This window comes from Lindgomyces ingoldianus (assembly GCF_010093535.1).
Source record: "Lindgomyces ingoldianus strain ATCC 200398 unplaced genomic scaffold BDR25scaffold_17, whole genome shotgun sequence".
Classification (NCBI taxonomy): Eukaryota; Fungi; Ascomycota; class Dothideomycetes; order Pleosporales; family Lindgomycetaceae; genus Lindgomyces; species Lindgomyces ingoldianus.
The window spans coordinates 698,299-725,880 of NW_022985178.1; the positions used below are offsets into that span (position 1 = coordinate 698,299).

The 27,582-nt window shown below is 48.1% G+C and overlaps 11 protein-coding genes across 11 annotated transcripts; 6 read left to right on the top strand and 5 right to left on the bottom strand.

Annotated features, from left to right (window-relative positions):
* Positions 1-542: 542 nt before the first annotated feature.
* Positions 543-1,530, bottom strand: BDR25DRAFT_355551 (uncharacterized protein; the record flags this gene model as incomplete). Its single annotated transcript, XM_033695479.1, has 8 exons — positions 543-567; positions 600-652; positions 683-734; positions 789-809; positions 907-973; positions 1,021-1,275; positions 1,304-1,373; positions 1,489-1,530. The coding sequence occupies 8 exons, from the start codon at positions 1,528-1,530 to the stop codon at positions 543-545; spliced, it is 585 nt and encodes a 194-aa protein (XP_033547288.1).
* Positions 1,531-1,588: 58 nt separating this feature from the next.
* Positions 1,589-2,396, top strand: BDR25DRAFT_355552 (uncharacterized protein; the record flags this gene model as incomplete). The annotated part of the gene is made up of 5 exons (XM_033695480.1): positions 1,589-1,740; positions 1,772-1,949; positions 1,976-2,077; positions 2,244-2,306; positions 2,349-2,396. 5 exons carry the CDS (start codon positions 1,589-1,591, stop codon positions 2,394-2,396), a joined length of 543 nt encoding a protein of 180 aa, XP_033547289.1.
* Positions 2,397-3,829: 1,433 nt separating this feature from the next.
* Positions 3,830-5,696, bottom strand: BDR25DRAFT_314645 (general substrate transporter; the record flags this gene model as incomplete). The annotated part of the gene is made up of 6 exons (XM_033691466.1): positions 3,830-4,072; positions 4,126-4,602; positions 4,693-5,059; positions 5,136-5,429; positions 5,479-5,560; positions 5,609-5,696. 6 exons carry the CDS (start codon positions 5,694-5,696, stop codon positions 3,830-3,832), a joined length of 1,551 nt encoding a protein of 516 aa, XP_033547290.1.
* Positions 5,697-6,691: 995 nt separating this feature from the next.
* On the bottom strand, positions 6,692-12,177 carry BDR25DRAFT_287400 (uncharacterized protein). Its single transcript, XM_033688323.1, has 2 exons — positions 8,069-12,177; positions 6,692-8,022 (listed from the first exon to the last, which is right to left on the bottom strand). Exons 1-2 carry the CDS (start codon positions 12,107-12,109, stop codon positions 6,820-6,822), a joined length of 5,244 nt encoding a protein of 1,747 aa, XP_033547291.1. The 5' UTR covers positions 12,110-12,177; the 3' UTR covers positions 6,692-6,819.
* A 193-nt stretch (positions 12,178-12,370) lies between these two features.
* Positions 12,371-13,867, top strand: BDR25DRAFT_325676 (pyridoxal-dependent decarboxylase; the record flags this gene model as incomplete). The annotated part of the gene is made up of 1 exon (XM_033692226.1): positions 12,371-13,867. The coding sequence occupies one exon, from the start codon at positions 12,371-12,373 to the stop codon at positions 13,865-13,867; it is 1,497 nt and encodes a 498-aa protein (XP_033547292.1).
* A 34-nt stretch (positions 13,868-13,901) lies between these two features.
* Positions 13,902-14,996, bottom strand: BDR25DRAFT_355556 (uncharacterized protein; the record flags this gene model as incomplete). Its single annotated transcript, XM_033695481.1, has 7 exons — positions 13,902-13,939; positions 13,975-14,080; positions 14,148-14,226; positions 14,339-14,493; positions 14,537-14,693; positions 14,734-14,934; positions 14,992-14,996. The coding sequence occupies 7 exons, from the start codon at positions 14,994-14,996 to the stop codon at positions 13,902-13,904; spliced, it is 741 nt and encodes a 246-aa protein (XP_033547293.1).
* A 1,325-nt stretch (positions 14,997-16,321) lies between these two features.
* On the top strand, positions 16,322-16,618 carry BDR25DRAFT_369639 (uncharacterized protein; the record flags this gene model as incomplete). Its single annotated transcript, XM_033697110.1, has 1 exon — positions 16,322-16,618. A coding segment is annotated over one exon (297 nt), but the record flags the coding sequence as incomplete, so codon positions are not given.
* Positions 16,619-17,763: 1,145 nt separating this feature from the next.
* Positions 17,764-22,297, top strand: BDR25DRAFT_262369 (condensin subunit Cut3). The gene is made up of 3 exons (XM_033686759.1): positions 17,764-21,867; positions 21,930-22,055; positions 22,116-22,297. Exons 1-3 carry the CDS (start codon positions 17,806-17,808, stop codon positions 22,164-22,166), a joined length of 4,239 nt encoding a protein of 1,412 aa, XP_033547295.1. The 5' UTR covers positions 17,764-17,805; the 3' UTR covers positions 22,167-22,297.
* Positions 22,298-23,180: 883 nt separating this feature from the next.
* BDR25DRAFT_303932 (cytochrome P450) lies at positions 23,181-25,134 on the top strand. The gene is made up of 2 exons (XM_033690104.1): positions 23,181-23,742; positions 23,801-25,134. The coding sequence occupies exons 1-2, from the start codon at positions 23,332-23,334 to the stop codon at positions 25,001-25,003; spliced, it is 1,614 nt and encodes a 537-aa protein (XP_033547296.1). The 5' UTR covers positions 23,181-23,331; the 3' UTR covers positions 25,004-25,134.
* Positions 25,135-25,308: 174 nt separating this feature from the next.
* Positions 25,309-26,060, top strand: BDR25DRAFT_34994 (uncharacterized protein; the record flags this gene model as incomplete). Its single annotated transcript, XM_033694612.1, has 3 exons — positions 25,309-25,596; positions 25,730-25,830; positions 25,891-26,060. Coding segments are annotated over 3 exons (444 nt in total), but the record flags the coding sequence as incomplete, so codon positions are not given.
* BDR25DRAFT_355558 (fructosyl-amino acid oxidase) lies at positions 26,056-27,448 on the bottom strand (the record flags this gene model as incomplete). Its single annotated transcript, XM_033695482.1, has 3 exons — positions 26,056-26,070; positions 26,122-27,224; positions 27,256-27,448. 3 exons carry the CDS (start codon positions 27,446-27,448, stop codon positions 26,056-26,058), a joined length of 1,311 nt encoding a protein of 436 aa, XP_033547298.1.
* Between the last annotated feature and the right edge of the window lie 134 nt (positions 27,449-27,582).

Consider the following 27,582-nt stretch of genomic DNA (forward strand, 5'->3'; position numbering starts at 1 on the left):
TTAATTATCAAAGGTTATGCATAAAGTTTTCCAAACCCGCACTACCTTCGCTATATCCACTTTACTCCTTTAACATGCATACGTGAGTATGTACAAAGTACTCTCGTCTCACCCATAGGAAGATTGTAAGCTCATTTTCAGAGAATCAATACAGAGTATTAGACGAGCTGTATGCACATTCAGCCTGCCTGTTTCGATTTTCGAGCAAGAGGGGTATTGATGAGAAGGTCCAACTAAAGGTTTAGATAACGGGGAAGGAGGGTACAGAAACAGCATCAAGCTATTTTATTAGCCCATTCGAAACATCGCCGTTCTTCGCTTGTTTTATTCCTCTTATGTTTCGAACACTGGTGTTGGGAAGCAGGCCAGAACTCATAGCCTAGTTTTGCATCAATTTTGAACAGCTCCCAGCAATGCTATAGAAACGAGCGCTATGGCTAGTTTAATTCCTGTGACGGCTCTATGGAGATGGTACTAGAATATTTTATTTTCTTAACGTTGTATGGGACTTAAGAGGTAAAACTAAGAAAAACCAACGCTTTCTATGCCGTTTGGAAAATGCGGGATCTATAAACCATTAGCATATCTGATTTACGCACTTAGACCCACTTAAATCATCGTCTACACACGTGATTGTGAAGCTGGTGGTTGACTAGATTTTCAATTCTACCTCTTTAGCGACTTTGAGCAACATAATCATCATTTTTGAAGACATGAGGGGGGAGTTGAGGGTTCTAGACCCATGGCGCATTATTCTGGCCGCTTATGAATCGGTGAACCATGAATACTGATTAATGAGATTTTTTGCCCTGTATTGAATTTGAGACGTACCTTAGTTAGAACTGTGAGCTCTACGTACAGTACACTAGATATTAGCGAATAATATTGGCGCTCTATGAACCTGACTGTGCCAGTCTTCCTGTATGACTTAATTTGAAGTACTCTTGGGAGACTATACGAGTAATGAAGGAAACTTTAGGAAGCCTTGACTTCAAACGGAATCGGGTTTAGCTCTTGAACAGTAAGGGAGAAGTTTGATGAGAAAGGTCTGCCTGCTCTCTGTGGATTCGTGGACAGTGACTTCAAATCTCTGTGTTGCAAAGACAATAAGTCGAAGATTGATTTGCTTTAGAGAAAATGCCCCGGAGCCTACTTTAATATAAGCTTTGAAATATGGCAACGATTTGTGAGTTACTGATAAGAAGTTATTTGATGTGGCATGTACAAGTTCTCTTGGATTCAGGGTCATGGAAGCACTATGGCAACTTTTGAACCCTTTCCCATAGATGTCTCCTTCATTTACTTAGTTTAAGAATCTGGGAGCCTAGTGCTATTAATTTTGGTTTGCTCTGATTCTGATCTAGTTCTTGGCTCTAAAAGACGATGATCTGGGATAATTAGAGTCTACTAATATGTTTAAGAAAGGGTTTAGTCAAGTTATAAGCACTGTGAGAATTTTAATTTTTTTTTTTTAGCTCTTTCACTCACCGCATTGATTTGGGTGAAGCATCTTTGGAAAGTTTGAAGCATTTTTGCTTATGCTATTGGGTGAATGGCATTTTCAATCAGCCTTGAGATCCTGGTATAGATGAATGGCTACGCCCCTCATGTTTTATCTGTTGGCTCGGGAGCTTCCATACAAGTCATCGCGACATGTTTAGTGAATCCAGAAAAGACTACGGAGCATAGGCTCACCCACAAGTCCTTGAAGGTGGCTACGAATATTGACTACCACATCATGTGATTGGCATGTACTTTCGTTCATGTGTAGATTTTGTTGGTCTACTCCTATGTCGAGTCCACTTCTTCAAATTCTATTCTCTCTAGTATGCACAATGTTCTTGGAGATTTTGGCCTGCTGGTGTCGCTCATCTCTTAATGTATCTGGCAATTTTCTCAGTCAGGAGACTGCAGGCTGGCCATCCGGCCAACCGCGACCGTTTTCGCTGGTGTCTAGTTTTCCTAAGCTCGACAGAGCATTGTATACTCTTCAGAATACTTTTCGAATGTCCGAGCTATAGAATATTGCCCGACACCATTCAAAAATGGAGAGTTCATGTTCTATGGAGAAATGGACGTGGGAATTTGTTGAGCAATAAAGAATCTAATATGACTCCGAGGACTGCATAAAGCAAGTCTAAATTAAATTTCTAGGGTAAGTTTCCAAGACTTTATGAAGTAATACGCCTCCTTTTGGGGCCCTGAGCGGCAACATTGGCTTGCCTTATTGGGTATTATTGTAGGTGGAAGTAGTTGGAATGAAGACTTATGATGTATCGACCAAGGGGCCTCTTTCATCTGGATTTGTTCATCTTAAGTGTATTTGGAGATCCCGAGACAGGTTCCAGTTGACCACAAACCTCGTCTGCATCGATTTCCGAGATTTGGTCATTTAGAGAGGATCATGGTTTAAGCCATTTCTGCAAGCAAGAATATCTCCTTTACTCGGAATCTCTGGGGTTTGAGCCCCTTTCTCCGTGGTCCATATGCTGTAATTTTTCGATACTTGGCCGAGGAATTTTGCGGTTAGGGGACTCTAAACCATATACGGATTGGATCAAAGTTTCTCGACTCCAGGTTCCATAGCCGATCGAGGTCTTTTTCCGAGGTCAGGCGCTGAGAACCGGATGCCGGAAGCTGAGAGTCACATAAATTCTTTGGGCCATATTTCGATGACACTCGTGTCGTTTCCGAGACCTAGGGAGTCATAGTCAATAGGGGTGTTCTTTGCGGGACTCATGCGGAGCGCATTTTCCATTATTTTGACATTTCTTGACGCCACCGTGTCTACGTGGATTTGGAGTCTAACTGCGGCGTCTACACAGCATATACGCTACAAAAATGAAGTTTGTTAGAGAAGCGGGAAAGAGTTGGAGATCACAGGTACCCTTCATTACGAAATCCAGGAGCTCAAGTTGATCATGAAAGTACTAGTTTCCCATTTACCGTGGTTGAGATATTTCTACGTCGATGAATCCTTGATGAACATCGATCGAGGCAACGGGAGGTTTGGCATGGGATCGCCGACCCATAGCTGTATTATGCGCCTGTTTCTATTGCCGCAATCTAAATTCCGGAAAGAGCCATCCCTTATAAGTGTCCTTTCGAAGTCCCGGAACTTGGAGAGGTCTTACTTCTAGTTATACTCCATGCGTGTGCACCGTATGTAATTATTTCATAGGAGTAGTTTTGCTAGCAACTCTACAAGCATGCGAAAGTAGTAACCTGATTTTCCCGTAAGTTGGACTCCATATCCAACCACGATGTGTAGTTGGGTTAAGCAGATATCCGCTTATTGATATCGTTTTTAAGTGTTGTGAATAGGACGAAGAATGGAAAGTAAACACCTATCTCTGAATATTTTTGGACATCTTGCTCATGCGACCGTCAGCCACAGGTTCTCTCCTGGCGCCTCCTGAGAACGCTTAATTGTGAGCGAGTATCAAGTCCAGCGAAGAACCCAGGAGAGTTCAAATATGTTGAGACTAACTCCCCAAGGTTAGGAATATACATCCAGAATAGTTCGGGAGCGGTACGGTCGACATACTTGTGCCTCCTCGCTCCGTCGATGTTAGGGATATGCAAATGCAAGGTACCAGAAGATGCTGAATCTGGTAACCTCTTTCTGTACGATAGATGGTAAATGGTCAGTGGAAGTCACTACCCTCCAAAATTCTCGGTTTGTGGATTTCGAACACAAATCGTTTTCTAGTACTAGTCTAGTACAACCACCTGGAAAACGATGTCTAGCTATTGGATTTTTCTGCAATCAGAACTGTGTACAGTCGGTGTTACACATTGCCGCAACGCAGGTCCCCATGAGTTTGCCTCACGGCTGGCCGACAAGCGTATCCCTCTTCCCTTCCACAATCTCCTGCTCAATCCTTGCCCTCCTCGTCTCCTCCGCTTCACTGCTAACATCTTTAAACACAGCATCCATTTGCTCTAAACTACGTCCATTCGTTTCCGGAACCAAGAAGAAGGTAAACACAAGTGCAAGGAGACAGAAAACAGCGAAGAAAGTATAAGCACCATATCCAGTGTTCTGCACAAGAGGTGGCGTAATTAACCCCTACTATTTGTTAGAAACTGTGAGAAGAAAGAAAATGAGGAAACCCAACTTACAATAATAAAATTATTAATCCAGTTTGAGCACGTCGAAAGCGCCACGCCCTTCGCTCTCAGCGACGAAGGGAAGATCTCTGATGGCATGGCCCATGGAACAGGCCCCCACGTTGCACCGAAAGAGAACATGTAGAAGAAGAGGAAGGCGACGGCGACCCAACCTTCAGCTGCGTAGTCGGCCCATCTACCGCCGAACTTTCCGACGAGGACCGCGATGATGAGGTGCGAGATGAACATTAGGGCTGCGCCGATGAGGAGTAATGGCCGACGGCCGAATCGATCCATGGTCCAGAGCGATGTCGCAACACCGACGAGTTGGGTGACGTTGATGACGCCGGAAAGAATGAGTTGCATCTCGTAGTCCTGGCCTAGAGTTTTGAAAAGCGATGGAGAGTAATAAATCAAAGCGTTGATACCGACGAACTGCTGGAAAAACATGATTCCGCAACCGACAAGCGTGCGCCTCCAACATCCCATCTTGAAGCAATCTGTCTAAGAGACAATCTCGAGCTTCATACGACTTGTTTTTCTTCCATCTTGAAGTTGAGGATGGCGTTCCTGGCTCACTTCCTGCTTAAAAGCAACCTCAGCCCGGATCTCGCACCATTCTTGTTGCACACGGGAGTCAGTTGTAGGAAGTTGACGCAGATTTGCGAGATTCTCGAGGGCCTCTTGATCGCGGCCTTTGGAGGACAGCCAGCGGGGAGAGAAGGGTAAGAAGAGGATTCCGACGCCGAGAATTAGGCCGGGGATCATCTGGATAAGGAAGGGAAGTCGCCATGCCCATTCGCTTCCGATATAGCGTGTACCGTAGGTGATCCAGAACGCGATCACGATTCCAAGAACGATGCTGAATTCCTCGAGGACGAGAAGTGCGCCACGGATTTCGGGAGGTGCGATTTCGGATATGTAAAGCGGCGCTACCATGGACAGCCTGGATAAATCGTATCAGCGTTTAATTCGCGTAAACCAATTACGGGTTCTGAGAAGAGATATCGTGAGAGCCTTACATGCCAATGCCAACACCACCAATCAATCTCCCGACCGTAAGCATACTATATTGGACAGCCGCCGTCTGCAAGATACTTCCAACCGTGAAAATCGCAACACCAACGACAATCGAATATTTCCTTGAGATCTTATCAGCGAGCCAACCCTGATTCAGTGCTCCAAGCAAAGCACCAAGCTCAAGCATGGCAGTCATGAGACCCTTCCAGAATCCGGCACCGGATGCAGTCTCGGAAACGCGAGGAAAGACATGAAGGAACTGTTCCATTACGAGGGTTACAGAAACAACTCCTTGGCTGATTAATATTAGCAATTGTGAGATGAGTTTTGAATGAAGTGACTTACTCATATCCGAAGAGCAGACCTCCGAGAGTGGCGAAGGATGCGCATAGAGCAACATAGTAGCTGGAGAAGAGGCCGCGGAATCCTTGGAATAGTTAGCCAAAAGTCAAGATTAGGACGGAATCACGCATACCAGATGGTCCATAAGGCTCCCTCGTAGTACAGGCCTTGTTATCATGATGAAGGTCCACAACCTCCTGATGAAGGATCGGATTAGACATCGTCGGAACGACGTCAATATCCTTTGTTTCACCCAACCTAGAATCCATAGCCTCCTTGACGACGTTGAAAAGCTGGAAAGGTATAGACAAGAGATGGCCGAGTATCTTGGCATCCACACAAATGAACAGAAACATAGTGGACGAGAATCTACCCCTTATTTATACAAATTTTGAATTCACCAAACGAAAGCGGAGTTCTTAGCGCAGAACGGCTATTGCAATACCTCCACAAGGCGGTCATAATTTCCTGGTCAATGATGCTGACGTTGAGGCTCCTGCGCCTCGTCTCGGGGGTTTTGGAAGGGTCTCGAGGCACTTGGAGTCGGGCCGTAGCATTTGGAGATGAAGGGGTCCACATAAGTTGAGAAGTATGTTTTTGGCCGTGCGCACTGACTGGCGTAGAAGTCGAACATGGGATGAAGTTGTAAGGCGTGAGATGGTCACGAGATTGTAGAGTTGAATCTTCGGAGAGAAGTTTACTTATCCCTGAAAAGAGAGCGTATCGGAACACGATCACGCTGTAAATAAGGGTACAAGGCGTTGATCGCCGCCAGCGAGGCTTCGGGTAGGGCCCGCCGTTACATATCCGGCGCCAATTTCATCATACTGCATCAAACACCGCGGCAATTGCTCGGTCCCGCCGCAACTGCACACCCATCTTCTCCAGGTCAGCTAACCCCCGCAAAGGCCATTCTACGAACGAATAGGAAAACAGCCGATTTCTACCCGTCACGTGGTGGAAAGATATTGCGGCGTCAATTACCACGATCTCGGGAGCACAGCGCCGACACGTGCTATTCCCAGATACTGAGGAAAAGTGAGCCGACAAGGCGAACGACCCCTCCAGGCCTTGGAGAAAGATTGTTCCAGGTCGCAGAAATTCCCTCCGCATTTTCTCGAATGGGAAGATTCGGGCGCTTGATTATCAGGGAGACCGTTGTCTATTGATTCATGAGCCATTGTCATGTAGAAATAATTCTAATCCAGACACCACTGTCAACTGCCGATAGCAACCTTCGTGTCTCTTCTAGGTACACCAAAGATCATAGAGATTTGTTTAGAACTGCACTAGTCGTAAGTGAGGTGATCGGACCTTTCCCAAAGCGAAGAAAAACCCTCTTGCCTATGTTGGCATCGCCAGGATATTCCCCAAACCTCTTCCGCCTCCACCATCACCTCCGGCTCCTCCTCGACCACTTTCGCCAGAAGGCCTCCTCGAGCTGCTAAATCCTCCTGACCCTCTCCTACTCCCAGTCCTTGCAGCCCCTTTCTTAGATACCCCAGAGTATCTACTACCGAAGCTACCTGACTTTCGTCGATAACCATTCCCGCCCTTAAACGAGCCTCGTGCTTTGGAGCCGCCCCTATAAGACAATTTCGATGTATTCACTCCATTTGATGCTGGCGTTGCTGACCTCGCGGCTTCTAATTGCGACCCTCGTTTGTTGTACGCCTCAACTCTTGGGTCTAGAGGTGTAGCAAAGTGATGACTCGTGTGGACAGCCTCGTCATCATCAAAGTCTTCAAGAGCGGAGTCATCGTAGTCAGTTTCTTCCGCTCCCTTTTCTTCCTCTGCTTCGCTACTACACAGGTCAACCACAACTCGGTGATTCGGGTCTAGCGGTCGTTGTTTATCGACACCCTCGTCCTGCGCTACGCGGCGCCTCGCTTGCCTCTGCCCATATATCTCCTTCGTGTTCTGGACAAGTGTGAGGAACTTTTTGCCGTAAAGTCGCACCTGCTCTGGATCTATACCGGGGATTTTGAGAAGTTGAGTTGAGGTTGTTGGAAGCCTGAGGGCCATCTCTCGGAAAATGGTGTCCGAGAATGGTTTTTTGCGAAGGTCCTTGCTCATCAGTATTTTCTCAGCCGTGTTCCTCGCTCCCCTCACGAAATCTTCCATTATGTCCCTTTGGAGATCGTCTAACCCAGATACCCTCTCATCTACAGTAATGGGAGCACCGAGTGACTGAACTGTATGCAATGCCTTAGACCTCTTTGGAGGAAGTGGATCGTAAGCGTCCTCGTCATCTTCGTCGTTGGAAACTGCAAAACCGTTGGGCCTATTGCTACGTCCGTGCCTAGACTGTTCGTCCTCTTTCTCGCAATCATAATCTTCTAGATCATAAGTATATTGTTGGATGCGTCGTTTCGATAGTCGCTGAACTGGAGATGGAATATTGGTTGAGGGATACTCTGAACGAGAGGCAGCAACTTGCTTCTTCTTCGTGGCCGGCCTAGGAACTGCATGTTTTCGGGAAGTTACACGAACTTGCAAGCTCAGTTGCTTTCGGCCAGTTGTGTAGTCACCGCTCCTGTTACCGAGCTGGTAACAGTTAGCTGAAGGTTTACTTCGAGGGCGAAGAACTTACATGAAGATAATTGGTGACGAAATTAGCTTTGTTCTTAACGCTCTTTATAGCTAAGGCATTATCGTCGAGCAAGCGATTGAACAGACGATCGACGTCACCCCGGTCCATAGCTTTACCAGCCCCGAATTGCCTAAGATTTAGAGATTTTAGTTTCGAACTGCTTGTTCCACGGAAGGCCTCTGAGCACTGATGGAGTGTGACTTTGTTGTCTTGGACTTGTTCGACAAGCTCTAAGGCTGAAATAGCGTATTTAGTAAGATCCTTGGTTTCAAAGGTTGAATCAGATTTGCAATTATCGCAGGTCATATTGCAATCCGCCGCGTCGAATCGTTCACTGAAGTAGCTCAAAACCTGTACTCTCCGGCAATCGCTCCTGTTCTCGCAATATTGAACCATATGCTTCAGCATATCGCGTTGTCTTTGCTTTTGCTGTGCGTTCCCGTCTCCTTCTTCAATCATCTTATTCAAGATGTTGGTATCCGCATAGCCATAATAGAGGTAACACTTAGAGCACTCTCCATCACGTCCGGCGCGTCCTGTTTCCTGGTAATAGCCCTCGAGACTTTTAGGTATGCTATGGTGAATGACGAATCGAACGTCAGCCTTGTCAATACCCATACCGAAAGCAATGGTGGCAACGATGACATGATAGACACCATGTTGCCATTCTCTCTGAATCTTCGATCTCTCTGCAGGCTCCATGCCTGCATGATAATAGTGTGCTTTGATGCCAAGATTTACCAGTTTCTGCGCAACTCCTTCGCATGTTTTCCGTGCAAGACAGTAGACAATACCGCACTCGCCACGATGCTGTCCCTTGATCAGGTCAGCGATGCTGTTGATCACTCCTTGACGTTTCTCTAGAACCTCATAAGAGAGATTAGGACGGTTGAAGCTCTGGGAGATCCGGCGGCAATCTTCAATCCCCAGATTGATCATCACGTCCTTTCGAACAAGCTGGGTAGCGGTGGCGGTGAGTGCGATAATTGGAACTCCTGGAAACTTTCGCGTAACTTCTCCAAGCGCCTTGTAGTCGGGTCGGAAATCGTGACCCCACTGGCTAACGCAATGAGCTTCGTCGATAACGATTCTGGCAAGTCTGCCCCTTTCATAGAGATTCTGAATGGCGTTGATCATTCTTTGACTCTTGCTGACCATCTCTGGTGTCAAATAGAGAAGTTGCATGAATATCCCTGGCTCGGATTCCTTCAGTCCATCGGTAATGAAATTCCGCTCTTCTACTGTGGATTCACCGTTAACAAGCTGAGCCTGCATGCCGAAGCGCTTTCGGCATGCTTCAACCTGATCTTCCATTAAGCTCAATAGTGGGGAGATCACAATCGTCACCCCGCGCGTCTTTCCGGAACTGATGACTGATGGAAGCTGATAACAGAGGGACTTGCCACCTCCAGTTGGCATGAGCACGAAACAATGTTCTCCTCCGAGAGTAGCATTGATAGCTTCAAGCTGCCCGGGTCGAAAGCCTCGAAGCTTGAATTTGTGGACCATCGCCTGCCTTACATCTCGAGACCATGGGAAGTTCAATCCGGGATTGACAAACTGTGACTGTGATTTTCGAGGGGACCGTTCTGGCTTCCGTTGAGGAGGTCGGTTGATCGACGTTTCGCGAAATATATCTCTGGGTGAATCTCGAGCATGATTTGGGGCCATTTCGCCCTTCCAGTCAAAGTCGCTTGGCCCACGATTCGGGAAGTCCGCTGGATCTTCAAGATCAAAAAAGTCCTCATCGTCGTCATCACAAAAGTTTTCATCATCACCACTATCGCACGGTAGTGATCCCATGTTGTGGCTGAAAAGATCTTTGTCTTCGAAATCGTTTCCAAAGTCTTGTGGTGGGTGAAACGATTCATGCCGACTAGCTTCGCGGAGAATAGATCTTTGGGGGAGCGAAGTTGGGGAGCGACGACGTTGAGGAGTTTCACGGACCCTATGGGATTCGTCTTGCGTTTTTGACCATCCTTGGTTGTCTGAGAGTGAATTAGGCTGGGTATCTGGCTCTAGATGGAGAGGTGGAAGGGGATTCGACACATATGGATCCCTAGAATTGATATGTTGCGGAGGTGTCCTAACTTCACGGACGGATATCTGGGTGTGCTTAGCGTACTGTGTCTGTGGAACATGGCTTGAGCCGAGACAGACGAGGGAGGTGGACCCCTCCGACTTCGGAGTGGTCTGGGTTGATTGAATGATGACTGCGCTGATGTCTTCCTCGCCTTCGTCTTCAACTTTGCGTTTAGGATGATCTTTAAGCCCTGCTTGCTCGAGATAGAAGGAGAATAGAGCTTGGATATCCTCGAGAGATTTGAAGATTTTGTTAGAAGTTTCACCATCAGCGGTGTTGAATTCTCCATTGTTGAGGTCATCCTCAATCTTTTTCTTGATCTCACGTCTCTTGGTACTTAGGTCTTCGTGCTTCTCTTTTAGGAAAATGAGTTGCTCGACTGCTTCCTTCTTGAAGCGAGATTTCTGCATCTTCTCGGTCTCAGAAGGCGCTGGCCTGCCACACTCTTCCACATGTATCGCAAAGGCCGCCCGGGCCTTCTCCCAGCTGGCATTCGCAGCAGCTAGATATTGGGGAAGTTGAGCACCTTCGGTAGTCAAAAAAAGTTCGACAGCTTTTTGAATAGATTCTCGGGTTTCCTTTGATAGCTCCGAGGAGGTCGGCGGGGTTCCAGCTTGAACTGTGGCAGCTGCCGGTGTCGATTGTGTTTTCTTGGGAGATGGTCGCTTCGTTGAAAAAGAGTGGGGTTCTGCAGGGGTAGAGATAAACTCGGCTTTGGGTTGCTGGGAACTTTCGAGTTTACGAGGCTTTGTAGGAGATCGAATGGGGAGAGTCGGTAAATGTGCGTACCTGGTTGACTTCTGGTTTGATATCTTCCCGGGAGCAGGTGTTGGGTCCTTTGGTGGTGACTTGGCTAGTTTCGTGGGCGAGTTCGGCTCCATGTCCATTTCGTCCATGCCATCAAAATCATCCTCGGAATCACACACCGCTATGCGGGCCTTTTGTTTTACCGGTGTATGCGTCCGCTTGGTGCGTGATGTCTCCTTGCGGATGCTTCTACTGTTCTTCAATGGGGAAGGGCTACGAGCTTGCTTCCCTACTTTCCGAGGTGGAGTAGAGATTTCTGAAGGTGCACGACTCACTGATTTTCGTTTTCGTGGCTCTGGCGATTTCCGATGCTGCATGTCTACCATGGCTTCATCTTCATCTGGCAACCAAAACTCAAAACCATCGTCCGGATATCCATTTCGTTCTCGCTGTACGACACCTGCATCTCCGCCAAGGGGATTAGCGGTAGAGTATGGAGGTGGTGGACCGAATTTGTCGATGTCGGAAAATCCTTCCATCTCGAAAGGATCGGGTTCGAGCGTCGGCGTCATCTCTCTAACTGGCCTCGGCGATTTGAGCGGTCGAAGATTGTCCTCGAATTCATCACTTTTCCGCTTTTTACCCTTATCAGCGCACCAAGGCCTGGGAAGTTGTACATCTTGAGAGTCTCCAGTCAAATCAATAGCATCAACCTCGTTCATCTGGGCGCGCTGTTTCCGCGAAGCAGCTGGCCGGGACGTGGGAGTATCATAAGGATCGGGCTTTTGGTGTGGCGCACGTTCATCCATCCTATCCCGGCCATCCCTCCGAGATCTGTTGTTCGAACCCGTTGGAGTATCACCGTAAGATGGTGCGCATGCTAAGGGGAACCTAGGGTTTCCAGTCCCTGGTGTAGAGCGTAACCGAGCCATATCCGCTGCGTTTGTCGCTGGCAATTGTCTCTCGGTAATATCCTGCCGAGATTCCTCTCTCGAGGTGGGCGCGACTGGCTGGACGATTGGTCTCCTCGCTTCTGGTTCGGGTGCATTGTTTGTGACAGACTCTGAATTAGAAGAATCGCTGTGTGAAAGCGTTGCTGAGCTGGGTGGGGCGTTTGGATCGTAGGCAACGAGTGATGTGGCCGGTGGAATGAATGGCTTCTCAGTCAACAACCACTTGAGATGTTCATTGAGGTTGTTCTGAGGAGGCATCAGGATATAGCATCGTCGATATGAAGGTCCACATTGGTTTGAATAGCATGCAGCGGGGGGAGTAGTGGCGTAACAATGGTGTGATGTTGAAGTTGCCGTCGGTTACGCGTTGTTCCGTCGCGCTTTCCTCGCTGACTAAAGGCACGATAACACGTGATCTGACTAGGCCTCCGCCTCTGTTCCTCTCCTACGACTCCTGAGAACCTCAATATTCTCACATAACTCCCCCTTTTATGTATTGCTATGTTTGAAGACCCACATATGATAGCAAAGCTCTCGGCCGCGATCGCAGGTCTCCATACTGAGCCTCCACCCGAAGATGTTCTCCCATCTGAAATTGCCCTGACTCATGCCCGTGAGAAATTGATCCAACACTTACCAACCAAGGGTGTTGGACTAGAGGATACGATCAAGCACTTGAAAGAGGATATTGTCCCAGGGTTCAATGCATCCAGCCGTTCGTCCAATTACTATGGTTTCGTAACTGGAGGAACCACACCAGCGGCAAGTCTGGCAGACAACTTAGTAACTGCCTGGGACCAGAATGTTGGAGTGCATCTTCCGAAAGAGACTATCGCAACGGAGGTGGAAGACAAAGCTCTCTCACTGCTCTGTGAGTTGCTAAACCTCGACCCTGCACAATGGCCGTATCGTACCTTTACGACTGGAGCAACGGCTAGTAATATCCTCGGCCTGGCGTGTGGTAGAGAGTATATTATTGCAGAGGCAGCCGCTATCCGAAGTTCCTCTGCCGCGAGTGTTGGGCATCTGGGTATTTATGAAGCCTTGCACCGCGCTGGCCTTGACAAGATCCAAGTCCTGACAACGGTACCCCATTCGTCTCTGAGCAAAGCAGCTAGTCTTATTGGAATGGGTCGCGCTTCAGTTAAGACTATTGCTCTCAAAGACTCCCCACTCAAATTCGACATCCCTCGCCTTGAGAACATGCTCAAAGAAGCGGGAACTGCATCTGTTGTTGCTATCTCTGCTGCTGAGGTCAATACGGGATTATTCGCTACATCCGGACTGAACCAGATGAAAGAGATCCGGAGAATTTGCGATATGTATGGTGCCTGGATACATGTCGACGGCGCGTTCGGGATCATGGGACGCATGCTAACTTCGCCTTCGTACCAAACCATCATCAATGGCTGTGCGGGTCTCGACCTCGCCGACTCTATAACTGGCGATGGTCACAAACTCCTTAATGTTCCCTACGACTGCGGATTCTTCCTCTCGCGGCATCGGGACATCGCGTTCCATGTCTTCCAGAACCCGAATGCTGCGTACCTTAGCTCTGGCCTTAGCACTGACACTATCATGTCACCCTTGAACATCGGCATTGAAAACTCCCGTCGACTGCGTGCCTTACCTGTCTACGCTAGTTTGATGGCGTATGGAAAGGACGGGTATAGGGAGATGTTGGAACGACAGGTTCAGCTTGCGAGGGCCATTGCTGAGTTTATTATTGAGAGCGACGATTTTGAGCTCTTACCTATCTTTGCTGGAGAAAAGGACGAAGTCTTGGGTAATGTTTATATGATTGTGTTGTTTAGAGCAAATGATGAGGGTTTGAATAAGGAGCTAGTTGACAGAATTAAGACGACGAGAAAGATCTACGTGTCGGGTACTGCATGGGAAGGGAAACCAGCTTGTCGGTTTGCAGTTTCGAACTGGATGGCAAATGTGGAGAAAGATCTGCCTGTTATTAAAGAAGCGTTGCGGGGAGTCGTGGACAAATACAAAGCACAGAAATAGACGGGCAACCGGACACCCAAACCCAGGTGTTAAGTTAGTACTCCAAATCACCACCTCTCATTCGCAATTTCGCTACCTCTCACTAGCCCACCACTAATTCATTAAACCCTTATCAGTCTGAAGGCTAGGAAAACGGTGAGGTTTGGACAGCTCTATCGAAATGTGTCGATAGGGATATGAGATGTTAGTACGGGACCGTTCGATGCTATGAGGCTATCCGCCTCGGTTTCATGGCAATTTTAGTAAGCAAAAAGCAACAACTAAATTTCTTTGGTGTGACGATGAGAAGTGAAGGTTGCTGTACGTGGTTACAGTTGCTTGCAAAACCGACCTTCCTCTCAGGAACCGCGAGATCTTCCCTGCGGCACTCTTCGCAGCCCCCTTACCAAACTAAACTAAGCGTTAAGTAAGGGTCGTGCTTGTATTTACTTCTGACTTCATTAGGCGGCCAGCTTACCCTTGCGCGAACACGATACGGCCTTTACCACTAGCAAAAACATGATGGACAATTCAACCATCCTAGGTTGTACTAGGCTAATCCGTTCAACTGGCCTGACAAGTCGTGGCCAATCCAAATGAGTCATCGCTAGAGTAAGCTTTGGGCTTTGGATCCTCAGCTTACTTTGCTGATCGTGCAGCATCATATTCCTCTATGGGTTTACTGGCGACCCTAAACGAACCTGGATTCACAATAGAGGAGATGGTACACATTGTAACGATGAAGATGAGCCACCTCCGAACGGTCGAAAATTGAATCTGTTCTCGAGGCCGCATCAGAAAGACACCCGCCGAACAGTATTTTGGCCGAGAGACCTGATCCCGGGTACTATTCCCAATACACGAGTCTTGACATATTATTATGATACACACGAGCAGGTATGAGCCTTCCTTTTCGGAAGCTTGGATGAGGAAAATTTAGCAATAACAAAGGAAGAATAGCGATATAGACGAACAAATCTCCTGTGCCGCCGACAATGTTCATACGGAGCACCGCGTCGGTCAGTTGCAAAGTCAGGTTTGACATTCGGAAGACAGACGCCGACATACCGATTCCGGCTTGGCGACACCTTAAAACTGTGAACAGTAACAAAGGGGCAAACTTTAGCCCACTAACAACAGAACACAGCATTATAATATTGCATTAAAACACCTAGAATATAGTAATAGACCTAGTAAAATATATTTATTTGCCTTAAAAATCTAGAATATTTGCAAAAGTGGTGGAAAGTTTTATAGGCCAATTAGACATTAATCCGGCGCTTTTTTAAACTAATAAGAGAAAAGACTTGGCAAGATGTACAGTGAATAATAGAGAATAAGACATAAACTTGGAGCTCCGGTGAATCAGAGTACAGTCTTTGAGATTGCATGTAATTTTCTCATTGCTTTGGAGGCTTCGCGTCGAGCGGAGCCAAGGAGACTAATATTATTCGTGGTACACAGTCTATGAGAGACTTTTGTCTAAGAGATGTTGCGGAGATCGATCGGTTGCTGCCAAGGCTAGACCCATCTCTAGGCCGTCCTTGATTCCACAATTGGTATTATGTTTTTTGACAGCTTATATGCTGGCACTGACCCTCGTGGCTTTCTCCAGCGTAATGCCGAGAAGGCTATTAAGGCTGCTGGGTTCTCCGTTAATAAGCAGTTTGCTATTACACTTTTGCTATTAACAGAACGCTTAAGGGAGCTGAGAGACGAGTCTAGCCTCATAGCCTAGGAGCAGAATTGGACTATAAACTCCTTCCAGGAACAATTGGGTGTTACACTTCTTAGTGGTTTTAAGGTAAGTACGTCGACACACCCCGTTTCATTACTAATTAGGTTTAGAGGCCGTTGATGATATGTCTTCCCATCTAAATATTCCAGCTATTAAGATTTCCGAGCGTATCAGAAGCAATCATATGGAAATATGTCGCTTTACAAGACTTAACAATGTCAAATACAGAAAAGTTACTTCCGCTCTCTACAGGATAATAGGATCGATTTCCAGTTATAGGTCCAGGATATGGTGTCTTTTTTTGAACATATTAGCGAGCGTGTTGTATTTACCAGTATCAAATTCCAAGGCAGTTTTTTACTACCCTTAAATTACAGTTTAGAAAAACCCAGACCTTGTTCTGGAAGGAAAAGAATAGCACATCTAGGGTATAACTAGCTACCTTAATAGCGAGCTAAAAATTGGACAAAGTAAGAGAGCTTAGCAGATCTGAGCAGAGGTTTAAGAAAAGTCCTTATGAATTCTTATGCAGGCTGCCCTTGTAGTAGGAATACTGAATAAAGAACACAATGGTGGCAGCATACATGCGTTCTTAGCAAAGACTTCGGGAGATCCTTAGCAACCTGCATAAGCTATTGCACGATATTTTAACGTGTCGCTCTCACAACTAACACAAACCAGTTCTATTTCTTTAATGGGTGCTCTTTCCAAGACAGCTACTGAGCCTGGGCTAGTTATACTTTGCTATTCTTTCTGGAGTTGAACCCAACGCCCTATCACGGCGGGATCTTGATGAGAACCTGATTGACGCTATTAAGGGATTCATACTTAATTCTTCTAAAGGACTCGCGGAAATCACGACACCTAAGACGCAGAAAGTTCAGTTTATTCATGAATCAGTACAGGAATTTCTCTTAAAAGAAAACAGGCTAGAAAACATTCCGCCTGACCTGGGAAGAAACCTCCACTGCCAAAGCCATGAGCAGCTGAAGCATTGTCTGAAGTTGAAAAAGGCCTTCCAAAAGCATCGTTAGAGAAAGGTGCAACTCTCCGCCAATCAGCTTCTAGTTCACTTCCCTTCCTAGAATACACCATACATAATGTTCTATTCCATGTAAATGTGGCAACGGAAATACCCAAGATAATTTTCTCCAGACTTTCCCACTTTCCCATTTGATCCAGCTCGACAATCTATTTAAAACCATGACGTACGCAGACATGTAGAAAATGTAAGTCTTCTCTATATATTAGCAGGGGGCAACATGTCAAGCTTTTGTCACCCTTCGGGAAGCTTATCAGCGAAACTGCCTCCAGGATATGGACTCCGTAAACTTTGCAGTCAGTACCAGCAGAACTATAGTAGACAAGACTACTTGAAGCGCGACTTCAAATTCTTAGAACAAAGACCTAACCTGTCATATTTAGTGGAGCTCAGCGACGAGGTAACATTTGCTTTCCTGCTTGAGGCGGGCAAGGTGGACGTCGACTGAAAAGATAAAGACGGATGGACACCGTTATCGAGGGCGGCAGCGGACGGGAATAAAACTATAGTCAAGCTGCTGCTTGAGACTGGTAAGGTGGACGTTGGCTTGAAGGTAAAAGACGGACGGACGTTGCTATCAAGGGTGGTAGCGACAGGGAATGAGACTATAGCTAAGTTAATGCTTGAGACGGGTAAGGCAAACGTATAAGGGGGAGATACTAGTACTACACCTTGCAAACTATGAAGCCATTGAAAATGCTGTAACTATACATACACATATATATACAATTTTTTTAATAGAGATATGCTAAGCTCAGTTTAGCAAATAAATATAAAGAATCTATTTCATAGAGGAGTCTGGGGGACAACTTATATTTCTACTATACAGCTGCCTCACGATTGGACTCTGAAGGGTTGATTGATTATGAGAGAGTAGAGTCACATGTGGTGTAGCTTATAAGATGGTCATTTCATAGAGAAAGTTAGAGGTTCACTCTTGTTTAACGTTTAGTTAAGTTTCGTCAGACAGATGCCAAGAGCGGCAGGAAATTCCGGCGGCGTATTTAGGTGAGGGGGGTTTTGCAAGCGACTTGCACAGTAGCGTGTTCTTGTCGCGCAACGCCAAAATAGTGGCCCGTGCACATAAACAATCAAACAGTGGACCTTGAGACGGATACATTCATCAAAGCAAACGACACAACACAACGTCACTCTAACACCCCGAACACATCAGAAAACATGTCGGCCGCATCTCCTCGTAAGTCCACACGAGCGGCAGCTTCACGTCGAAAAGCCCCGATCATCGAAGATTCAGACGAGGAGGAAAACACACCGCCACAAGTCAAGCAAGAGAGCGAGGAAGAGTTTACACCCGCTCCACAGAAGGTCATTCGACGAGGGCGGGCACGTAAAACGGTTGATGAGACTGCGACACCAAAGACGTCGACAAGGAGGCGCACTCGCCACGAGGATGCGATCGAGCCTTCGCAAATATTTAGTCCAGAGAGCTCGGTAGTCGAGCCAGTATCTCCTACGAAGAAACAGTCGCCTAGGAAGAGGAGTAGTGGGAAGACCACCAGAAAATCTCGCGCCTCAGTTGCCGGAGGCGTCGTCGAAGATTCACAGCTCCCTACTCCCGATTGCTCTGTCTCGCCTGAGCCCCCGAACGTACCTGGCACCCCGCTTGCCGATATCACCGAGAATGCTATCAACGAGAGTACAATCGTGCCGGAGACACAAAATACGGTTGAGAAAGTCAATCCCCACCACACTGTCTTAGAGAAACCCATGGACATTATAGTACGCAAGCGTGCCGCGCTACCGGTTGTCCAGGAGCCCGCTGTTCCGAAATCGCGCCTCGTTATTACATATCTGGTCCTCACAAACTTCAAGAGCTATGCGGGAAGACAAGAAGTTGGTCCATTCCACGCTTCATTCTCCTCCGTGGTTGGTCCGAACGGGTCCGGTAAATCGAATGTCATCGACTCTCTGCTGTTTGTCTTTGGCTTCCGCGCGAGCAAAATGAGACAGGGTAAGATCTCCGCTCTTATCCACAATTCGGCGGCATTCCCGAATCTGGAATACTGTGAGGTGGAGGTTCACTTCCAGGAAGTCATGGATCTCGCTGGTGGTGGGCATGATGTTATTCCAGATTCGCGATTGGTTATCTCACGACGGGCCTTCAAAAATAATGCGAGCAAATACTACATCAATAACAAGGAGTCGAACTTCACCGTAGTCACGACACTTCTGCGGGACCGGGGTATTGATCTAGACCATAAGCGATTTCTCATTCTGCAAGGTGAGGTTGAGTCGATTGCGCAAATGAAACCAAAAGCAGCAAACGAGCACGATGACGGCCTGCTCGAGTATCTGGAAGATATCATCGGTACCTCCAAGTATAAGACGCCTATCGACGAAGCCGCAGCCGAAACAGAGACGCTCAATGAAGTATGCTCCGAGAAGAGCAACCGGGTTCAGCACGTAGAGAAGGAGAAGAGTGGGCTTGAAGACAAGAAGAACAAGGCTTTGGCTTTTATCCGAGACGAAAATGAGCTGGCTACGAAACAGGCCGCTCTATACCAACTCTTCATTTCTGACTTCGACGATCACATTCAAGTCTCTCAGGAATCCGTCACTCAGATGCAAGCGCAACTGGACGAAGAGCTAGAGAAGCACCACGGAAGCGAGGAGGTCATCAAACAACTCGAAAAGCAGTACAAGAAGGGCACTAAAGAGTACGAGCAACTTGAAAAGCAGACTCAGGCGGTGCTCAAGGAAATGGCTCGCATTGATAAGGAAACTGTCAAGTTCGAGGAAAAGAAAAAGTTCCTTGCTGGCAAGCAAAAGAAGCTGGAGAAGGCCAAAGAGACTAGCAAGTTCGGCATCTCTGAGTCTGACACCCTCGCAAAACAGTACGCCGACGACATTGAACGGTGCGCTGCTGAGATTGCGGATTTGGAGAAGACCATGAAAGTTGAAGAGAAGGAACTAGAGGCTATCCGTGCCAGCCTCGCCGGAAAGACCCAAGGACTTTCGGACCAGATTGCAGCCAAGCAAAAGTCCCTTGAACCTTGGAGCGCGAAGATAAACGAGAAGCAATCCGCCATTGCCGTCGCTCAAAGCGAGCTCGACATTCTTCGTGAGAAAGAGAACGCCGGGGCTGTAGCTATCTCGGATGTCGAGGCAAAGATTGCCAGTTTCGAAGAAAACAAGAACGCAAAAACTGCAGAGCTGGAAGAGTGCAAAGCCGAAAAGAAGAAGGTCGAAAAGGGTGCCCAGAAAGTCAAGGCTCAGATCGATGATTTGACACAGAAGGAGCCTACGATCCGAATGAAGCTTTCTGGCGCAAGACAGAAGGCTGATGAAGCTCGCGCAAGCCTTTCCGCAACCCAAACCCAAGGCAATGTCTTGACAGGGTTGATGCGACTCAAAGAATCCGGGAGAATCAACGGGTTCCATGGCCGACTTGGGAACCTTGGTACCATTGATCAGAAGTATGACGTTGCTATATCTACTGCATGCCCTGCCTTAGACAACTTAGTGGTGGACTCCGTTGAAGTTGGTCAGCAATGCATCGACTACCTCCGAAAGAACAACCTCGGACGAGCGAATTTCATACTCTTAGACCGACTTGCACACCGCGACTTGTCCGAGATCGAAACGCCAGAGAATATCCCTCGGCTTTTTGACCTCGTGACGTCGAAGCACGATAATTTCAAACCGGCGTTCTTCAGTGTCTTGCAGAATACTCTCGTTGCCAAAGATCTCGAGCAAGCAAACCGTGTGGCCTATGGTGCGAAGCGATGGCGGGTCGTGACCCTAGATGGCCAACTCATTGATAAGTCTGGTACTATGAGTGGTGGTGGCACCCGAGTTGCCAAGGGCGGAATGTCGTCCAAGCTTGCTGCAGATGTCTCCAAAGATCAAGTTGTCAAGCTAGAGCATGACCGAGATGCACTTGAGCAGTCGTTCGCTGAGCTCCAGCAACAGCAGCGTGAACTGGAAACTGCGCTTCGGGAGCTGAAGGAGCAAATTCCCCAACTCGAGACTAGGGCCCAGAAGATCGCTCTGGAATTGGATAGTTTCGATCGCAACATTGCCGACTCCCACCGACGTATCAAGGAGCTGAGCGCCGAACAATCTACAACTAAGTCAGATAAGGGCCGAATCTTAGCACTTGAGAAGAGCATCGCTTCTTTGAAGAAAGAGGTCTCAAAACTACATGCTGAGACCGCAGATGTGGAGGCCGAGATCAAGGCCTTGCAAGACAAGATTATGGAAATCGGCGGTGTCAAACTACGCAGCCAGAAGGCTAAGGTGGATGGTTTGAAGCAGCATATCGATACTCTCAGCGAAACAACATCCACAGCGGAGGTGTCAAAGTCCAAGGCAGAGAAGCAGCTTGTAAAGTACCAAAAGGCATACGCGGACGCTACAAAGGAGCTTGAGAATGTCGCTGCTGATGCAGAAAAGGTCGAGGAAGACATGCAAATTCAGAAACGCGACGCTGCAGGTACCCGGCAGCAGGCCGAGGAGGCACAAGAGGCTTTAGATACGAGGAAAGAGGAGCTTCATGCCGTTAAAAAGGAGCTTGATGAGAAGACTGCCGAGCTCAATGAGACGCGTGCCATTGAAATCGAGATGCGCAACAAGCTTGAAGGTGGCCAAAAGAATCTCAATGAATTCCAGAAGAAGCAGCGATTCTTTCAGGATAAATTGGATAAACTCTCATATCAGAACTTGAGCGAACTAGGAGAGGAGCAAGAATCAGCAGGTCCCCCAACATACTCCAAAGACGAGCTCCAGGATATGGACAAGGGCAGCCTTCAAGAAGAGATTGCGATCCTCGAGAAGAAGAACGAAAACACTAACGTTGATCTCAGCGTCTTAGCTGAATATCGCAAGCGAGTCGAAGAACACGCGGCCCGGAGTCTCGACCTTGCAGACGCCGTCGCGCAACGCGACGCAGCCAAGAAACGATGTGATGAGCTTCGTCGACTGCGCTTGGAGGGCTTCATGGAGGGCTTCAGCACAATTTCCCTTCGGTTGAAGGAAATGTATCAGATGATCACTATGGGAGGAAACGCTGAGCTCGAGCTTGTCGACTCATTGGATCCATTTTCTGAGGGCATCTTATTCTCCGTCATGCCCCCAAAGAAGAGCTGGAAAAACATCTCTAATCTCAGTGGCGGTGAGAAGACGCTTAGTTCGTTGGCGCTAGTATTCGCACTGCATCATTACAAACCAACACCGCTGTATGTCATGGACGAGATTGATGCAGCCCTGGATTTTAGAAACGTGAGTTGTGTCCTGCTCGAATAATTTGTGGGTTAGTAAACGGAGCTGACTAGGGTATATAGGTTTCTATTGTGGCGAGCTATATCAAGGAACGGACCAAGAATGCCCAGTTCATTGTTATCTCGCTTCGCAATAACATGTTCGAGCTCGCGTCGCGGTTGGTGGGCGTGTATAAGGTTAATCATATGGTAAGATGCTCTTTCACCTTACCGACGCATTCGAGAATGAGATTACTGACATAATGACAGACCAAGAGTGTAACTATTGAGAACAAGGATTATCTCACTGGACGAGCATAGACGGTGATGCGCTTGGTTTGGGTGTTTTGGTGTTGGATTATCTGCATTTTGGCATGGATAGGTTGGATGTGATGGGAGGCCTGGATCATAGAGGGTTGGAAGGGTATGACATTGTACGTGTGTGTTCAGGGAATCTAATGATGTTGATGATGTCTGTCTCTGGCCAACCTAACCCTTTTTTGGATAATGCTCGACTTTGGAAGGAGCATAATGCAGGGGTTTTCACGCATCGTCAGCAGCCTCTTTCTCGATGCCTCGCTAGCCAGTTTAACCTTAATTCCACGTGCGTCGGCGCAACTTATTGTTCCTCTTCTCAATTGATCACAAATAAGATGCATTCTCCTAAAAGTTGCATCTGCGTGAGGGGTAGGTCTGCAAGGTTCCGCCTGCCTCGGTTCGAACGACATGCCAACATCCGCACGAGCGCCTAACCAGAGCGTTAGCTCAAGCGCCCAGCGTAACACGCTCGGTTCTTCATGCCAATTAAGATGCTGATGGACTGCCTGGACGAATTCCGCGATCCGAGGCCTCCGGCGGGATGAATAATCTTAGCTTCACCGGGCTATTTGTATATATGCCGCTACCGCCGGGTTGATAGACCGCCCGACTTCGAGTACGGCTTGCAGCGTAGCTGCCTGTTCGAGAGGTATCTCTATGATGAGTGGTGAAGGAATTCTGAGGGTCTAGATTATCCAGAGAGCTGGAGCATTTGAGAGGGTTCATTCACATGTTCTCTGTAGCGCTAGTCAGGCGATCGAAACAGCAGCCAAGGAGCAGATGCGGAACACTCGCGCAAGATTTCCTTCTTTGGGGGAGGCGGAGCACAACGGTCCAATCAATGTGTCTCTGCTTGGTGGTGTGAAAACTAGCCTGAACATTTTTTGTGGCTGGTTTCCCCCGCAATCCTGGCCGTGCCGGATAGAGCTGTCGGGTGCGCCAGGGGCTTCAAAGGGATAGTGGGCAGCATGGATAAGTACGTAGGTATCAAGTCAGCACCTCATTTTGGGCAGAGGGCTGTTGCTTACGAGTGCTCAGTTTTTTTCAGTTTCTGATTTACGAAGGAGCGGTGACGGCATTTGTTTTTTCTAATTAACACTGAACCTCAGTCCGGCATCTCCAAAATTTAGCCATCACACTCTGCCAGGACGGTTAGGGTAGACACAAGATGCACAACTCCATCCTTCTAGCCCTTTGGGCCGCAATATCCTTTGTCTTGTACAAGATATACGCGCTCGCCGCCAACGAGTTTCATCACCGCAAACGTGAACGCGAACTCGGTTGCAAGCGTCCTCCTTTGATCAAAGGCCGTGACCCAATCGGCATCGAAAACATCCGCCGGCTGTTGAAGGCCGATAGAGAATGCCGGATGCCACAGTACCTGAAGGAAAGGACTGAGGCGGTGTGTGAGAAGGAGGGAAAACAGCTCAGCACTTTTTACCAGAATTTGTTGGGTAGCGGTGCCATTTTCACCGTCGATCCCAAGAATATTCAGACCGTGTTGGCGACGCAGTTTAAGGATTTCGGGTTAGGAGATGCTAGGAATCATAATTTCCGTCCGTTGTTGGGTCATGGAATCGTAAGTTGTGTTTTGCTGCAGAGTTGTGAGTTTTGGAGGATACTAAGAGGAATGATAGTTTGCGTCTGATGGAAAGCAGTGGGAACATTCCCGCGCTCTTCTACGACCCCAATTCGCCCGCGAGCAAGTCTCCGATCTCGATCTCGAAGAACGCCATGTTCAGAACATGATGCGATGTATTCGTGTAAACCCCGACGGTTGGACAGACTTGACGAACATCCAATCGCTCTTCTTCCGCCTCACTATTGACTCGGCAACCGAATTCCTCTTCGGCGAGAGCGTGGACTCACAGCTTTCTAGTCTTCCAGGCTATTCTTCGAACAAGCCAGCTGTAGAAATTGACGAGAAAGAATTCGCCTTCGCCTTCGACAAAGCCCAAGCAAGCATTGCAAAAGCCGCTCGTTTCGGCGATGGCTATTGGATGGCTCACAACGCTGAGTTCAGGGCCTACTGCAAGCGCTGCCATACCTTCATCGACCACTACGTCAATATAGCGCTATCGAAACCAAAAGACCCACAAACCCCCGCCTCAAGGAAACAAAAATACGTCTTCCTAGACGCTCTCGTAGAGTCGACCCGCGACCCCATTGAACTCCGCATGCAACTCCTAAACATCCTCCTCGCAGGCCGTGACACGACAGCCTCCCTACTCTCATACGTCTTCATGACGCTCATCGAACACCCCCTCATCTTCAATAAACTCCGCGCCACCATCCTCGAAGACTTTGGCACCTACGATAACCCAAAGGAAATCACGTTTTCTGGACTGAAGAGTTCTAACTATCTGCAATGGGTGCTGAATGAAACGCTCCGGCTCTACCCCGTCGTCCCCCTCGACGGCCGCCGCGCCCTTGTCGACACCACGCTCCCCACGGGCGGTGGCCCAGACGGCCGGTCTCCCGTGTACGTCCGTAAAGGCGAGCAAGTCGACTACTCAGTCTACGTCATGCATCGGCGGAAAGACCTCTGGGGGCCGGACGCCGATGTCTTTAAACCTGAACGCTGGGATGGGAGGCGTTCGGGTTGGGAGTATCTGCCTTTTAATGGCGGTCCGAGGATCTGCATTGGGCAGCAGTTTGCGCTGACGGAGGCCGGGTATGTGACTGTAAGGCTGTTGCAGCGGTTTGATAGCTTGGTTGGCGAAAGCAACTCTTGGGAGGGAGTGGAGAAGGGCGGTGTCGGATGGGTTAGGCAGTGGGTTACACTTACGAGTTGTCCGGCTGATGGGGTTAAGGTTCGGATGAGAGAGGCAAAGGCGTAGGATTTTTCACGATCTTTTAAGCAAGTGGAGGTTATGGTTGGCGTTTGAGATGTGCTGAATGAGGGAGGCAGGACTGGATTGGGTATTTTGTTGGGGATTAAAGAATGATGCCTTGAGATTTTAGGTTTGATATAAATTTGGGATGTTTATATAGGCAAGCTCTCTCAGGTATGATTGAGGCGTTATTGCCTACAGATAGTCAAGGTCGTGACACAATATCTTCACGTGAGCTGCACGCACCCCGCCTGCAGCCTTCTGCATGTATCTCTCTCCCCACTTCTCTCTCATTCGCTCTCTCTCTTCGAACTCCCTCATCACACCTCCAATTATCTCTAGCACTCCCAAAACACCCTACAAAAGCTCTTCTCCAAATCCCTGCCAAATCCCAACCCATCCCTAACCCAGTAATGGCAACAACTATCCAAAAGTTCAAACTCATTTTTTTTGTCCCCCAATCCTCCCTCTCAGCCTGCAAGACTGCCATCTTCGCCGCCGGTGCAGGACGATATCCCGGTCCGGGAGGTTATACAGAATGCTGTTTTGTTTCGAAGGGTTTGGGGCAGTTTAGGCCAGGGGATGCGGCAAATCCGAATGTACGCACCTTCCAAAACTTTTTTTTTGGAGAATTAGGGGGAAAGTGGCAGGGGGTATCGTTATGGGTTGGAGCTTGGTGTGGAGAATTACTTTCAGGTGTACGGATTCATTTGCTAACGGGAATGGGTGCAGATTGGTGAGGTAGGGAAGTTAGAAGAGGTTGAGGAGGTGAGGCTTGAGACTATTTGTCTGGGCAGGGAGGTTGCGGTTAAGGCTGTGGAGGCACTGAAAAAGTAAGTATGCTTCTAGTTTTGGTACGAGGACTGTGGGCTGAGGCTGACGGACGGGGATAGAGCGCATCCGTATGAGGAGCCGGCTTATGAGATATATAAAATTGAGGATATGTGATGTGATGCAAGAGAGGTAGGTTGTAAATCATGGTATGCAATTCATGTGAGGAGAGGGACTTAAAAGCATTCATCCAGTCTTCGAAGTATGTAGAAATCTTTTCGAAAGGTTCAGACACCATTGGACTTCTCTCACGTGTTAGCTTAAATTTCAGTTATACTCGTCCATTCCTTGACCTTTTGAAAATCCATCACCTTGCCATCCGCTCCATATCGATCCTGCGTGTCCCACCAATCTCTATTAACACTAAGCTCCGGCCGCCATCTCATCATCTTTTGTAGTCTCTGCTCAACCTTGCCTTGTACGGTGTCTGCGACCAGCATTCCAACAGCCGGATTGGTCATGAAACCATGCCCAGAACCTCCAACAGCTACAACTAAGTTCTCTAGATCCGGGTGGCGATCAATGAGGAAGTATCGATCAACTGTATCCGCATCCCAGCAAATCCGTGCGAAACTGAAATCTCGGTCTTCGAATTGAGGCATTGTGTCATGGAGTAGTCGCCGCATACGCGCCTCGGCATCCTTCGGGATCTGCTGGCGGGAAAATGGTACTGAACGTAGCTCGCCATTCATGTGGACGAAGTTGCAATATCCGGGATGTTCGTCGCAGATTTTTATGTCATGGTTCTCGGCATCGGGCTCAATAAAGAAGCCTCTGTCAACGCCATACAGTACCGGTAGATTATGATACTTCTCTGCTTCACTAGCAGATAGAGGGAGATGTGCAAGTGTCCAAGCCGTTGGGCGGAGCTGCTTCTTGAAGTCCAAAAGTAGGTCGCTGTCAGCACCCGCTGCTAGAATTGTCTGCGATGCTGTATGCTCTACCTTGTCTCTTGTCCGAGCACCGAAAACAGCGTCATTATCGGCAGAGTACAACAGACTTTCCACTTTTCCTTTAGAAGATCCAGCCAAGAACTTAACGCCTAGCCGTGTCGCTTCCGCATGCATGGCTCGTAGTGCGCCGTTCGCAAAGACCCAACCTGCTCCGCCGTCTTTCCAGAATCCTCGCCAATGCGGAAAGGGGCCAGTTAACACTCCCTGCGGCATTGTGGAATGGAAAGCTGCGGCCGTGTTGAGCGGGACTAACTTGGCCTGTTCGCTTTCAGCGTATTTCAAACAATGCTCATACGCATCATCACCACACGCCGCCATAATGAACCCAGTCGGGTGGTAAAACGGTTTGAACAGTGGATCGTGCTTCCAGGCATTCATCGATAGCTGGTGGATTTTGTTCCAGAAGTAGTCTTCGTCGGAATCCATGTCGTCGGGTTCGTTTGCTAAACGCTGTTATTAGGAAGGCAAACTGACCATCGTACTTGGGACACTTGCCTTCTTCGGCAATCCTATTTATGTCGTTTCCAGCCGCAATTGGGGAGGGAAATGGACAACCATCCAACACCTTGATGCCGGTATGTCCTCTGCGGGCTAGCTGCAGAGCTATTGAGCAGCCCCAAGTTCCGGCACCAATGATGAGGATTGAAGATTCAACGGCTAGAGGCATCAGGTTAAGTGCTCTCAAAGTAATTTAAAAAAAAGGAGGCCTGATGGATGGCTTGCATGGGTGGTAATTCTGCTCATCTATGGCAGGCACGACGTCACTTCTGGTGCAGAAGCTAGGTGGGAGTCCCGAAAGCT

Excerpts from the sequence above, each read along its gene's own strand:
- BDR25DRAFT_287400 (XM_033688323.1), bottom strand. The coding sequence starts at position 12,109 with ATGCCTCCTCAGAACAACCTCAATGAACATCTCAAGTGGTTGTTGACT. Across the intron at positions 8,023-8,068 it reads TCGTCACCAATTATCTTCAT|CTCGGTAACAGGAGCGGTGA; the intron begins GTAAGTTCTTCG and ends AACTGTTACCAG.
- BDR25DRAFT_262369 (XM_033686759.1), top strand. The coding sequence starts at position 17,806 with ATGTCGGCCGCATCTCCTCGTAAGTCCACACGAGCGGCAGCTTCACGT. Across the intron at positions 21,868-21,929 it reads CAGCCCTGGATTTTAGAAAC|GTTTCTATTGTGGCGAGCTA; the intron begins GTGAGTTGTGTC and ends TAGGGTATATAG. Across the intron at positions 22,056-22,115 it reads TGTATAAGGTTAATCATATG|ACCAAGAGTGTAACTATTGA; the intron begins GTAAGATGCTCT and ends ACATAATGACAG.
- BDR25DRAFT_303932 (XM_033690104.1), top strand. The coding sequence starts at position 23,332 with ATGCACAACTCCATCCTTCTAGCCCTTTGGGCCGCAATATCCTTTGTC. Across the intron at positions 23,743-23,800 it reads CGTTGTTGGGTCATGGAATC|TTTGCGTCTGATGGAAAGCA; the intron begins GTAAGTTGTGTT and ends GAGGAATGATAG.